Genomic DNA, 14,306 nt, shown 5'->3' with positions numbered 1-14,306 from the left:
CATATATAAGAAAAGATACAATAAGATAAACAAGATAAGTTAGACGGAGAAGAAATGAAAATAGATAACAAATAAGTAAATAAAATATAAACGATAAAAAATAATGTTAAATGTATAAACTTGATAAAATAAATGAAAACAGGATTAAAAAGTGATAATATATAAATAGAGAATAAAAGAACAAATGAATAAAAAGATAAAAATGAAAAATATAATAAATGAAAATAAAAAACATAATAAAATATAATGTAAAAATAAAGATAATAAATTAAGAAAAGATAAGTAAACTAATGAAATAAGTTAAATACAAATATGAAATGGATAAAATAAATATTATTATTAAAATAATTTAAAATAAAACGAACAAAAATGTAAAAAATTAATGAAAGCAAAAAGGATAGAAGAAGTAAACTGAAATTGAAATAAAAAAAATATAAAGTAATTCCGAATGAAAAAAATGAAAAAATGAAATAAATGAATAAAATTAAACAAAATGAAATAAATAAAATGAACAAAAAAAGATAAAAGAAAACAGATAAAAGAAATAAAAAATAAATGAAACAAAATATTAAATATAAAAAAGAACATAAAAATTGAATAAATAAAATTTAATAAAACCAATTAAATAAAATATAATTTTAAATATATTTTATGATATTATTTATATTTTATTTATCTTTCATAATTTTAAAAACGTAGAGTCACATCAAATAAAAGAAATAAAATGATAAATAAAAAGCAAACATTTAGTAAACTAAAGCTTTTCGTCTGACACTATTCAGAGTTTAAAACGTCAGAACATAGATCGAAAACTCTACGCTAAGAAATATATATACCCAGTTGTGGATCGAAATAAGCCAATCAGAAACACGAGCACATGACTGTAAAGGTTGACCAATCAGTGCCGCTTGCCTATTAGAATGTTACCAATGGAGTCCTAAGGTGAAAACGAACTCCTTTTGTCTACACAGTAGCGGTTTTTTCGTGCTTGTGTAGATAGATTCTAAAACTGCTAGGTGGAACGACGATCGGGCTTTACCAATAATCCGAAACATGTCGCCATTATAGTTTTTTGCACAATCTTCTGACGTTTTAAACTCTGAAGTTTTCGATCTATGTTCTGACGTTTTAAACTCTGAAGAGTGTCAGACGAAAAGCTTTAGTTTACTAAATGTTTGCTTTTTTCAAAGCTATTTATAAATAAAAAAATAATTAAAATGAAATATATAAAATGTGAAACAAGTAAAACATGTAAAACAAGATAAAATAAACAATAAAAGAAAATAAATTAATTGTAATTTAATAAAGACAAAAAATTAATTTAAATAAAATAGACAGAAAATAATATAATTAAAATGCAACAAAGAAAAAGGAAAGAAAAGAAACAATAAATGAAATTTATGAAATATAATAAAAAAAATTTATAAAAAATTAGTAAATAAGACATAAAAAATAAAATAATTAAAATATAATGTAATAAAATCTAATAAAATTGCAATTAAAATGTCATTTCAATGCTGTTTAAAATACGATACTATTCAATAATACACATACAAGAATGCAATTTCGGTGCAATTAAATTTAAAACAATAACAAGAAATGAAATAAAACAAAATTAAATGAAAAAAATATGATACAATTCAATTACAATGCAATCACAATATAACGACCATGCAATTAGAGAACAATTTTCATGTAATCAATATGCAATACAAACGTTGAAATACAACACAACTTAATGCAAAACAATAAAATACAATTACATTGCCATTTCAATGCAATTACATTGCCTTTTCAATGCAATTACAATGCCATTTCGATGCAATAACGATACAAGACAATACAAAACAATAAAATACAGTGATATTGCAATTAAAATAGAACACATAACAGACAACACAAGATTAAACAACACAATTACAATGCAAAATTTGCCAAATCTTGAAAGCATCATTATTTTCATAACTATATCAGCTTACTTTTTCACTTTCCAAAAACCTACTGGCCTTGTCCTGTAAAGCAATGTCAAATGTCAAGTTTGAACTTACGTCTTTGGGACTGGTTGAAATATATAAAAAAATTTCAAGCAAATCAATAAAAACTTGTGTATATTACCTTCTAGCTTGTCGAATGAAAGAAATATTATTATAATAATTAGTTTAATCATTGTTTCTTCTTTATTTTAAAGCAATTATTCACATAATCGCGAAAATTTTTGCAAAAAGCAAACTGTGTACTAAAAACACGTAAATCAAGATGGTTTTAGACTTTCCGCAGCAAACAAACTTGGGCACAAGAGAAAATCCAGTCAAGATCACATCAATTTAATATCAATATTTTTCATTTAAATTGTTAGACAATCCTAAGAAAATGGCACCAGTAGTTAACATACCTGCTTTGTTCTTGGTTTAGGTCCTAAGAACAAATCAAAAGGTGAGATTAGCAATCTAAGTACATAACATAAAAAGTCAATTTGTTTCAAAAGTGAACCTAAAAACAGCTGACTCGCACCAAATGATTGCCATAGTGATTCAGTGTCTCAATTTGGCTCAAATTATCTGCGTTTATCCGATTAATTCATAAAATACCGAAACCAGCGAGTTTCACAAGTCACCAATTTTAGCCAGATGGAAGGGCTTTCTGAGGAAAGATGTGAAGAAGAGACAAGGAGCTCTAAGCTACATCTGAGTAATCATGTGCATTGAAGGTAGAATGGTGCATGACCTAGCAGACCCGGCGTTTGTGAAAAAGGTAAGTGATTTTAGCACGCCACTGATAGAACGCCATAAGACGTTTCTTTACTGTAAAATGCCATCTGAAGTTGCCAGAATACCCACAGCACAAATGGGGGTAGAGTGCAGATCTCTAAGTCCCAGGAACTATTGCAAAACATTTATGCTAGCGTGCACTGCTTGCGTGAAGAAAACAATCTAGAAGTTGATCACCCATAAAAGCACGATAATTCAATTCAAAATAAGAACCTTCAATAAAATCATCAGATGGGACGGGACAATAGGTAAAATCTGTAAGGGAGAGCAGGGTAAAATTTGCATTGGTAACCATGTTTTCAATGTCGGCCAGAGAACAAACAAGCTCCCAGAAAAAGGGAAAAATCAGCTTTTATCCGGCCGTAGAGATACAGGAGGAGTCGTTGTCATGGATAGTTTGTTTCCAACCAAAGAGTACACATTTTATTGCTACCTGGCGATGCAAGATAGCTTCTTTCTCTGTGTGCCACAATGAAGATTTGCATTCTACGGGGAAATTTGTTAGCAGGATATCGACAATCGCGGTCCTTTGTTTTCTCTTGGACAACGACATCAGGTCTGATGCAACTTTCTTACTTACAACCAGCTTAAGACTTAGAGCACGGCAGGTAGCTATTGAAGAATGTTGGTTGCGCTGTCGTATACAGAAGATTATAGCCATGTCTATTACTATTAACTGCAACGTTTAATTCCAAATTAGAATGAACAACAGTCTCTTTTGAATGCGATTGCTTGTACCGACCGTACGTTGTGGCCAAACTGACTTTATGTTGGCAAAAATATAAAGACGAAAAGAGATTACAATTATAAGAAAAGCAATGACGCAGCAGACTTTCTGCATTAAACTGCAACAAAATCCTATGAAATGAAAAGTCCCTGAAGCCAATGCTCTCATCCTTAGGAAAGGGTTGACCTTATAAATAACGGGCTTAACTTTCGTTTCCAAAGCAGGGTGCCCAATCGCTTGAAATGCTCAGTATGCAAGAGGAAGACATCCTTCGTTGGAGGAAATGTTCTAGTCCTGAGGATTCAATTGTTTTTTGCGCACCGGAATGGGTTGTTTGAATGCGAGAAGTTTTAAAAAGTTTTATATATTGGTGGAGTTTGTCTTCATTTGTAACATTTCATAACCTCGCACAAATTCTCGTGGCTACCAAAACACCCTGCAATTTGCAAGTCGTTTTGGATCCTAAAATTGCAAACAAATTATAACCACTTACATTAAAAATTTTGAATAAAGAAGGAAGGTTATTGAAACTGCACGTAAAGCATTTTGGCATCAAATTCTTTAAGATTCTGGCAATTTTGATTTTTACATACAATTTTTACGTAAAGGCATATAAAAATCAAAGAGTAAATTGATCAGGGTTACCATACCATCGGAGTAGGGCGTCGGGGATGCAGCAGACGTCCACCAATGTGAGGTCTGGGGCCTAGATGCCCTGCTTCTCTGGCTTGTTCTCCCAGCAGTGTGAGTGTGAGGCCTCGCAGAAACCAAAGCCCGCTGCGGAGATGTTCGACCACCAGGAACAGATGGAAAGCACGACACGTGATGAGACTCTAAAACGAAAGCTGATACGTATTTTGTTGTTGTTTAAGCTGAATCAACATGTTTTGATTTGGACCCAGTTTGTGTAGAATCACTAGTACATAGAAAAAATACCTAAAACGCCGTGAAATTTGTGCCAAGATTTTAAGGAAGCATTGAAATGGAATAATTTCTTTATTAGTTATTAATAATGTGCATAATTTATGAGCTTTGCAAGACAAGTAGAATATGAATTTATATTTATAATAGCAAATATATATTTTGCATAAAAATATTACTTGGAAGCAATACATACGGGACGATAACGGTCTGGCAATCAGTTCAAGGTGCTCCTCATATTCATCAATCTGCAGAATGAATAGTGCTATTTACGTGAAAATGATTCTCAAGAAATGCATTTAGTAACGAAGAGATATAATGGAAAAGAAGGGCTTATATCAAAATCCTCAAAACAGTATCTATTAAAGGTGGGCAGTTTTATAAAGGAGTTGATTAAAAGTTGAGATACCTTGAAAGAGAAGCATCAAGGTATCCTAAAATCCTACTTCTTTAAGATATGTCAGTCTTTATCACATTTTTATCATAGAGCAGTCCAAAACAGTATGCTCGTTTATCAAAGCGTGTCTCGTGATGTTTTTAAAAAATAATTGCTCCAGGAAGAGTACTGAAGTCACCATAATCTTGTCACATCTAAGCATCGTTTTTGAAGGAATTCTATGGAAAATATAGCGCTATAGTAAAAGTAATGTCTGCAAACCTGTTTTTGGAGATCGTCGCATCTATCAAATGCATCCAACTTTAAACTTCGTTCATGAGAAAGCTGATTTAAAATCTGTTTCAGTGCCTAAAAAATTGCAAGATATATTCGATTTTGAGTCAGGGTGCACCAATAATGAATTCAAAATGGTAAAAATTGGAGAAACATCGAGGAAAGCCTACTTTTAGCAATTCATTAAGAACTTCTTCATCGGATTTATTCACTGTTTCACCAATATTTCTGGCTGAACGGATGTAAAAATGACTAGCGCAAAAATTTACGACATACCCGTTTTGATTCAGCTTGTGACCGCTTTGTAACGGAGTTGTCTCGATCCGTCAACTCTACGGCAGTTGAACGATTGAATCAATGAATGCATCAAGGAAGGCAAGAATGAATAGATCAACGAATGCATCAACGAATGGATCATTAGTGTGGTTATTGAAAGTAAATCTAATCTAAAGTTGTTGAAAATTCATAGATGATGGTCCTGCGAATACAAGGACCGGGTAAGAACGAACGGAACTTGGCTGATTGAACCCAGTCAAATGCGTAGATACAAAGGTTTGCTTGAAATGCATGGTGGCCTCGCACGATTTAATGGTAACATAGTAAAGGACGATTGCAAATGTAATAATTACTTTCAATAAACTGGGGTACAAAAGAACCGGAAAAGATAATTACAAGGCCAAATAACCCAAAAAGCAATGAAGCAGCTGCTCTGAAATAAAGTTAAAATTATAAATGACAAATTTTTCAATTCACTCTAGGCCAACTGAATCCAGAGAAAACCAGAGTGGTTTCTACAGGCAAGTTCATTGAATCGATTGATATGATACCAATTAGCATAACAGGGTCGTCAAGAAACGCTCGCATTATCACAACAGCTGTTTTATCAAAATCTATTATAATGTATGAAAGCTTGAATTGCCTTAATTGTCACTTCCATAATACTTTTAACTGCCTTTATTACTTATCGGAAACAAACTAGCGGAAAATGAAAGTTACCTGAAAGTATGCGTAATTTCTCATCCTTTAACTCTAGCTCCTGCAACTGAAATGAAATAAAAAAGTTCCTTAAATATAGTTTTAATTTGAAAAACACAACATTGACAAAGTGTTTGTCACGCTTCGTTCTTTAAATTGGACAAATACTTACTAGCTTTTCAATATTCGCTGTTTTAGCCAAATCAATTTTTCTTTGACTAAAAGCTTCCTAAAAAGATCAGAAAATATAAAATTTAGACATTGGGAGTTATAGTATACTTATGTAGAAAAATATATATTGAAATGTGTTTTAGGGCAGTTCAAGTAGCTAGTCACAAAAACGAAAGAACCTTCTATGCACATAAAAGCAAACTCTTTTAATATATTACGACAATCTCTTTATTAAAATGAATTTCATAAGCAAAAATAAAGGATGGGCATACCAAATGCGATGGATTACAAACCTGGATTTGTGAATTTGATTTCTGCAGCTTAACTTGGTGCTAAAAAATCGCAAAATTTTATTTAAAAAACATTCGAAAAAGTAGTTAGGATAAAATTGATAAAATAACAAAGTTGTTAAGAAAGGAGCCAAAAACTTCTCCTGCAACATAAAGATTGTTATTACCTCGTTTGAAAGCCTCTTTCTCAAAATTTGGCAATCTCTTTCTGACTGACTGAGAGCCTATCGTGAAAGAAAACATTATTCATTAGCCATGGAATAGGATGTACAACTAGTTTAGCAAGTACAACTCTTTTTATATGCTCATAAAAGTTATAATTATATAAAATTCCTGCTCACCTTACGGAGAGAAGCTATTTCTTGTTTCAAAAGAATTTCCTTCTCTTCTTGGACTAAAGTCGATTCTAAAGACTCTTTCGTCACACGGGTAAGCTGCTGCCGCAATTTTCCAAGCTGCAATTATGAGGCATAATTCATGAACATACAGGTAGGCTAGCAATGGTAGATTAAGCCAAGCTAGCCCTTTTATGTGTTCGAGAAAACTTAATTGAATAAACAGGTCTTCGCCAGTGTGTATCAGATGGCAAACATTTTTGGAATAGTGACATATTAGGCCGAAAGTTAACAAAGTACAAATTAACTCTACTTATTTAATTATCATTTCTGCTACAAAATTAACAGTAAACAGTCAATACTGACGTTGAAGTAATTATGCAACAGATAGCAGCGAAAATTTCACGGAAAACCAAAGTATACTGATATACTAATAATACTGAACTCTAAAAGGACAGTTGTTACTGAGGAGGAGAACAACTGTAGAAATTCTGTTTTATAGCAATCATGGAAAGATGGTAGCTCTTATTGTTTTGACTGAAGAAGCATTGAGGAAATGACTGGTAATGGTATCAAATTCCCTGCAAAATGTCTGATTTTCATTACTTGAACTTGCGATTTTGAATTAGTCTTCGTTTTGTTCCAGTGACTGAAAGCTCTCAGCTTCAAAATCTAGAATAAATGAAAGCATTGAAATAGGCATTTTTAGAGGATCTCCTTTAGCACTTTAGCACAAAAAATACAATTTTTCAGGAAGGTAATTGTGAGCACGAGCACAGAGTTAAAACAGAAGCATGTTTTTAATGGAGATGAAATAATAAAAACAAGCAATCTGCTACAAAAATTGGAGGTTATTTGAAAAAAAATATCACAAAACAATATTTAAAGTCACAAAGGGGTATTAAACATACCATGTTCAGAAGATTTTTACTTTCCCACTGAGCCTCGCGTAGTTGCTCTGCTCTTATCAGTCTTTGACTCAGTGCGTTATTTTCGGCTGAAAATTAATTTGAATCAATTAATTAAAAGAGTAAGATAAAATTAAGCTTATGGGCATGAAACTTGCTCCCTAAAGATAAAAAGGTCACTATATCGGATGATAAGTTAGAGCGTTTCCATGTGTTTCATAGAAGACAAGAGTACCTCCGTACCTCAATGTATTTTCGTCATGTATTAATGTTTTCAGAGACTCTAATTAGTGGCTTAATGGAAAAATTTGGGGCCCAAAGAGATTTAGTATGATGGTTCCCTTATGTAGAAAGTGAGATCTACGGGGAAAGGAGGCTGGGGTTGGATGGGTAATTTTTGAAACCACGCTCCATAGAACCTACAAAACATAGGAAATAACCAACAGTAAATGTAGCATGATTATGTGAATTGCGTTTCAAAAATGTTTGCATAAAGTGCTAGTTTATTTAAAAAACAGTTTTTCGATATTGAATTATATGGTATCTGGGAAAACCTACTGCTACTTGCGCATGATAATCTAAATCTTTAGCAAATTTGAAAGCGGAATTATCCATATTTAAATAAAGCTGTTACGACGGTGTCAAACATTCCTATTCTAACTGAAGTAATGATAAAGTTGTCATTCACAGATTCCTTGAACAATGGAGTTTCAAAAACATTTCGATTCGGTCATTGTTTCAGAAATATAGAGAATAAAGAAAGGCGGAATGGGTGAACAAAAACGGAATGAGTAAGTCCAGCATTGTGTTAGCAACACTGGCTACTAAGGGCTTTTGGAATGGCTCTTGAACTAAGGTGGCCTAAACTGCAATAAGACACTGACTCAAAATACTTGCATGCTGTACTTAGACCATTTTGTGAAAATATTTAATTTCTCAGGTGATATATGGCAAGAAAAAGGCAGAGAGAAACTATACTGCGTCATACCATCCGCTTGGCCAGATTTCTCTCTCAGTTTCTTCATATTATGTACAGCGAGCTTTCGAACGTCGCCAAGACAATCAAAAACATCATCATACAAACATGATCTGCAAAAGTTATCAAATTTTCAAATAACGTGGTAACATGCCCAAAATTAAGAATGTATTCATATATATGTTTATACATAGATAAACTAATTTATTTATGTGCAGTGATTTGTGTGCGAATTCAATAGAAAAGTTGTTTACATATCAACCATAAAATCAAAGATTGGTGTTAAAAAATGAAAGTTAGAACTGTACGCATGTAGAAGTACCTGAACTGCTCAAATCTGTTCTTCATGCTGAATGCATTGTTGAATAATTCGATGACAAGCGTGTTGTAGTCTTGCTTGAATTTTTCACGCAATGTATTTTCCTGGAAGTTTCAAATTCTCAAAAGTTTAAATCTTAAAAGCATATATCACATTACCTTTGTGGTGTTGATTTTGACGTAAATCTAGGTGGAATTCTACGACATTGGTGTATATTACAAATGGACCAATTGAAGGTATCTAGACATATTCAAGTAAAATGTAGAAGTCATTCCCGTACCTGTTCTTTTATTTCGTCTGTCATCTCAGAAACCTTTGCTCTAAGCGCCGTTATTTCTGAAAAGCAACATGATCTTAGTTACAAATGTTAAGCTAGAACAACAATGAAAATGCTGCTATCGGGCTCTTTCACATGGATGATATAGCCATTGGAATAAAATGAACAGCGGATAAATATAAGAATCGTGGAGAGAATTTCTGCACACTGTAACGTGTGCAAAGGAATGCTTCAATCGGAAAATGATTTCACATTTGACAAAACCAGCCACAATGATCTTCTATAGGAACGAAAAGCAATATTGCTGCATTAAAAATGTTATACCTTACCAAGTACTAATGCCCGGCATTTTTCAGCCATCATGCAGTCAACGTCGACAGTATGATCAGCAACGCTGCTCTGCGAGTCACTCTTCGCTTGCTTTATTTCCTGCACAGATAGATAGACAGTGAGGATAATGAAGATAATAGCAGCAATGAAAGCTTATTTTAAAAGCTGGCTTCCACTGAAAATGGATCTATTTTAAATCAGATATTTGAAGCTCTGTTTCCAATGGATGCTGAATCTGGATCTAAACTGACGTTTGACAGAAAAAGACAGAAAAGCTACCACAAAATTTACCTGTTCTTTTAGGTACAGAGTCTGATGCTGTTGCCTGAGGATACCTTCATAGAAACCTGTGTATCTGAAATGAGATAGGTCACCGAAACTTTAGTCTAGAGAAAAACAATTCTTAAATATCTGAAAAGCAGATTCACATGCGTAAAGAAATTGGAAAAAATGTTGAATTTAGGTGCCAATACCAATATCGAACTGGGTAAAAATCATCCCAAAGTTAACAAAATTTGAATAGCGGTCTTACAAAGGTTATGAAAAGCAAACTCCTCTTTGTAGCAACCCAGTTGATAGGCAAAACTTTATCAATAGAAAATAAACTGTTCAGATTGATGTAATCCTTTAATTAAATTTGCAACAACCTGTTTATAGGCAATTTCTTTGTAGGTACAGTGAAACCAGTTTTGACAAAAGCTCACTGAAAATATTGAAAAATACTTACATCTCGAAAGCCTGTCTCTCCCTTTGGGCAGTCTCAGAAGAAAGGTCGACAAGGCACTTCTCTAAATGGTTCTGGGAAGAAAATCATCAACGTGACCAAAGGATATAAATTGATGATCAAGATTAACAAATACAACGCTCCTTTGCACAGACCAAACTAATAAGGCTCAATAAGCTACCAAATTACAAAGGTTCTTGCAACAAATGAAAAATATACAGTCAGACTACAGAGCAGAAAAATGCGAATGGAAATACAAGAGCAACAAAACCTTAAGAGCTAAAAGTTTCGTAAAGGTGCAAATATTCGAAACTATTATCTTACCTTGCTAAATGTAACAGAATCTTCACTGGAAAGATGGTCACTCATTAATGTTGAAATGAAGTCTTCAAGAACATGAGGTCGGCTGACAGCAATGTTTTCCTTCATCGACTGCAAATATAATACACGAAGCGTTACTTAAAAAAGTATCTAGATTTTTTGCTTTTGGCTCAAACCAGGCTTTTGCAAAAAGGGTGCCCTGGGCAAATGACAAAGCATCTTATCTTAGATGTTGGCTTCCCAGACGGTTTTTTTGGACATTGTTAGGCCGCACGACAATTTCTGCCTTTGCATTAAAGCTAAAATTTCCAGTATCTTTACATAAACACACTAAATTGTTTCAAACCCAAAGAGTGTTTATTCTGCAGGAGCTTGTATCGTTTGCTTACGACGATTTTCATAACAAGTGATTGAAGCTTTTGAAATCTCTAGTATAAAATTGGACAGCACTTTCAGTCATTAATAAGTTCTTCGAAAACGAGAATCTCTGTCTAAGGTAAACGCTTGTAAAATGATTACCGGCTTCTTCCACAAGTCAGTGGGCAAATGAGGGTCGTCTCTGCTTCTTTCGGCTATTACAAGTGTTTGTTCTCTTGATAACCTTCGAGTGACGTCATTTATCATTGAGCATTCCAAACTCTCAACTAGGCGCAGAAGCTGTCAAAAGCACACGGGACATGAATGAAAAGAGATCATTGCGCCGATACAGAAGAACAGCTGAGACAAATTTAAATTTTTGTTGTTGTGGCAATTTCTCACCTCGAACATGACAATGCTAGCTTTCAGCTATTTGTAACCAAGGTCTTTGCTACTGTTAAAATGATACAAGAAATGCCTCGAAGAGATCATAGATTTAACTTATTAATATAGATTCAGTGTTTTGACTTGCACATGTTACTAACAATGTTGGAAGGCGAATGTTTTTAGAAATTTGTCGAGAATATTGAAAATTTGGAACACCTAATAACAAAGAAAAATAGCCAATTCAGAGAAAATAGCAGAGAAAAAAGCAAAATGGAAAGAAATATGAAACGAACCTGTCTTGCCTTGATTTCAAACTCGCCAACATCAGATGGTAAAGAAAGGCGTTCATTGTCGCCAATTAGAAAATTTTGGTCGTAATCATCGTCCTGTTACGAAATAGTACTTCATTTGTAAATGATAAAAAATAAAAAATCGGTGGTAGAGCTTTAACAATCAATGGCTTCAATAATGTTCATTACTTTAACAGTGGTTGAACAAGTGACCTATTATGATGATAATTTTATGCAATGACGATAGCTAACCCATTCGCTTTTATTCATCAGAAAAATAAAGAGAAAGCTACCAAATCTAATATTGAAAAGGTATAGACCTAACTGAAGAAGCTACTTTTTCTAACTAAATAGCAGAAGTTTTCATGGCACCATACTAAAAGAAAAATTGCTAAGGAATTACCCTCCCACTTTTTGCAGCGATTTGCTTGAAGATAACTTGCATCACATCACTTTTGTAGATCGTCCTATCAGAAAAGATGAACCAACAATTTACCAAAAGCTCGAAATGACTTCAACTCACAAAACATCTAAAAAACTAAAAATTTCAAAGCAAAATGAAATATAAAACACAAAGACGAAAATTATTTGTCAAGTTCCAAAATCAATAACTCACATAAAAGAGCGATAGGTTTTTGTAGATTTAACTGCAGAAACACCAAGCTTTCTGCAAGCCCAGTCATCTTTGATTTGCTCGAGGGTTGAATAAAGGATCAAAAAATCATTCAAAAACTGCAAAGCTTCCATTGGTTTTCCCTTTGTTGAAAGTTTGAGCTGGCTTTTTTTGCTTTCTGAAACTTTGATGATTTCTTTAGAGCTAGAAGGAAAAATTGTATGATAAGAAAAGCCTCACGAAAATTTTGCGGTTTCAGCTTCAGAACTTGGTCAAACATTTGGAGGACAAAATGAGATCAATGGGTACGCCTAAAAACATTTGCTAGAAGCTTCGGGATTTTTCATGGTCTGCAATTTTGTCAGACACTTCGACGATTGGTCGAATAGTAGGCAAAATTCGTCTTACACAGAGACTGTGCCGCACAAAATGTTTATTTACGGTTACGCGACCAAACCAATTTTGAGAAAGCTATTCATGCAATATAACTTTAACGATATCACATCTATAAATGCATACCCAGTGAGACTGGCATCAGCTTCCTTGTCACCAAGTTCTTTGTCACCGTTGGAGTTAAGTAGGGACGTCATATCTATAGCTCCGTGCATTAAGGCATCTTCTTGCAGCAGCGACAAACTAAGAATCTCACCATTTACTACATGTCTGCAAACACGAAGATTATAAGGTAACAAACTTGGCGTTGTTTTACAAACTCAGAAGTAAAGAAAAATTTAATAAGGCTCTAAGCCCCAACAATGAAGTAAATCCAGAACGTCTGGAAGAGCTTTCGGTACACAGTCTACTCAATAATCCCAGTGAGAAATAGTGCCAACTATTTTTTCTTTGAAAAAATCACAAGACGAGTGCCGATCCCAGAGGTGAAATGCTGGTAGCTTGAAGTCACATAAGCGATATAAGGTGGTTCAATAGATTGTTATATAAGGTTGTTCAATTGGGGATGCATTGCAAAAATAGTGAAGCAGAAGAAAGCTTGCCTACAAGGCTACCTACCTATCAATATCTTCAAGCCCTGCCAAACATTGGAGCATGTACGAGCCAATTTTATGCACTGGTTTCTCCATTAAAGGGAAGCAGCCGTGACTATATAAAAGTAACATTTCTCACTAATCGAAACTGTATTGATCGTTTTTTCATGGCATTGACATCAAAAGGTCTTTGAAATGGGTATGTATCATAAAATTAAAAACTTAATAGATATATTATATATGAAACCTAAAGGTACTTTCACATATGCACGTCTTGAAAAATAAAAAAAGAGTCGTGAAATGAAAGAATGACATAGCCTAGGCATAATTGAAAACAGATTAAAACGGAAAACTTATCAGCGAAGTTACTCAGATTTTATACAAAAATCTTGCAATGAGGAAGAGATTTTCGTAGCAAACTTAAGGAACTTCATGGAAAAAAGTATATTCAAAATTAGAAGGTTTATAGAAAGGTCTAAAAAGGTTTATAGATGGTCAAAATGAAAACCATGGGCTCATAAAAGAGCACTTAATAGGCACAAAACAAAGAGGTGAAATTAGTGTCACCAACGAGGGATGTATATGCATATGAGATCATGTTCAATGCATATGATACTCTTTTCACTAGAAAGTGTTTGATCAAGACTACTGATTTTGGATTCTTGAATGAATATTTCTAATTGCTAAACTGTCAATAGATGTTCTTATAACTTTTTCTGTTTAGTTAAGAATACTGTAGGGTACATTCACTTTCGTTGGTTCGGGGTTCAGTGACAACTTGAAAGAATATCATCAAGCAGTGCACCACAGGGCTACTTTGTCAAAGATTAAAATCTATGTCAATTTTTTCGTTCTGCACGACTATACTCATAAAAAACTTCTTGAGGTAATTCTAGAGTAATTGGATTCCTAAATAAAAGAAGCAAGCTATTTCTAGAAAATTCTTTCAATTTGTGAATAG

The 14,306-nt window shown here is 33.5% G+C and overlaps 1 protein-coding gene across 4 annotated transcripts in view; it reads right to left on the bottom strand.

The window, feature by feature from the left end:
* The window catches only part of LOC135695319 (uncharacterized), a 40,317-nt gene that overhangs the window by 1,336 nt on the left and 24,675 nt on the right, over positions 1–14,306 (bottom strand). For 3 of the 4 annotated variants that reach the window (XM_089108747.1, XM_065214382.2, XM_089108751.1), the window contains 26 exons: positions 13,371–13,460; positions 12,879–13,022; positions 12,363–12,563; positions 12,150–12,213; positions 11,750–11,842; positions 11,232–11,369; positions 10,716–10,823; positions 10,395–10,465; positions 9,959–10,022; positions 9,667–9,766; positions 9,341–9,396; positions 9,064–9,164; positions 8,754–8,854; positions 7,769–7,854; positions 7,464–7,529; positions 6,864–6,977; positions 6,690–6,746; positions 6,526–6,564; positions 6,234–6,290; positions 6,083–6,128; positions 5,363–5,418; positions 5,075–5,161; positions 4,613–4,664; positions 4,146–4,328; positions 2,393–2,415; positions 1,980–2,012 (listed from right to left, as the gene is read on the bottom strand). In XM_089108747.1, the coding sequence (XP_088964873.1) occupies positions 1,980–2,012; positions 2,393–2,415; positions 4,146–4,328; positions 4,613–4,664; positions 5,075–5,161; positions 5,363–5,418; positions 6,083–6,128; positions 6,234–6,290; positions 6,526–6,564; positions 6,690–6,746; positions 6,864–6,977; positions 7,464–7,529; positions 7,769–7,854; positions 8,754–8,854; positions 9,064–9,164; positions 9,341–9,396; positions 9,667–9,766; positions 9,959–10,022; positions 10,395–10,465; positions 10,716–10,823; positions 11,232–11,369; positions 11,750–11,842; positions 12,150–12,213; positions 12,363–12,563; positions 12,879–13,022; positions 13,371–13,460 (2,230 nt within the window). The remainder of the gene's footprint in view (positions 1–1,979; positions 2,013–2,392; positions 2,416–4,145; positions 4,329–4,612; positions 4,665–5,074; positions 5,162–5,362; positions 5,419–6,082; positions 6,129–6,233; positions 6,291–6,525; positions 6,565–6,689; positions 6,747–6,863; positions 6,978–7,463; positions 7,530–7,768; positions 7,855–8,753; positions 8,855–9,063; positions 9,165–9,340; positions 9,397–9,666; positions 9,767–9,958; positions 10,023–10,394; positions 10,466–10,715; positions 10,824–11,231; positions 11,370–11,749; positions 11,843–12,149; positions 12,214–12,362; positions 12,564–12,878; positions 13,023–13,370; positions 13,461–14,306) is intronic. The other variant, XM_089108750.1, reaches the window with a different exon arrangement.

The sequence above is a fragment of the Rhopilema esculentum genome, chromosome 2 (genome assembly GCF_057945365.1).
Source record: "Rhopilema esculentum isolate cy_ngs chromosome 2, ASM5794536v1, whole genome shotgun sequence".
Taxonomy (NCBI): domain Eukaryota; kingdom Metazoa; phylum Cnidaria; class Scyphozoa; order Rhizostomeae; family Rhizostomatidae; genus Rhopilema; species Rhopilema esculentum.
The sequence above is the reverse complement of the archived record's forward strand: the minus strand, read 5'-3'. Positions and strand labels throughout refer to the sequence as shown.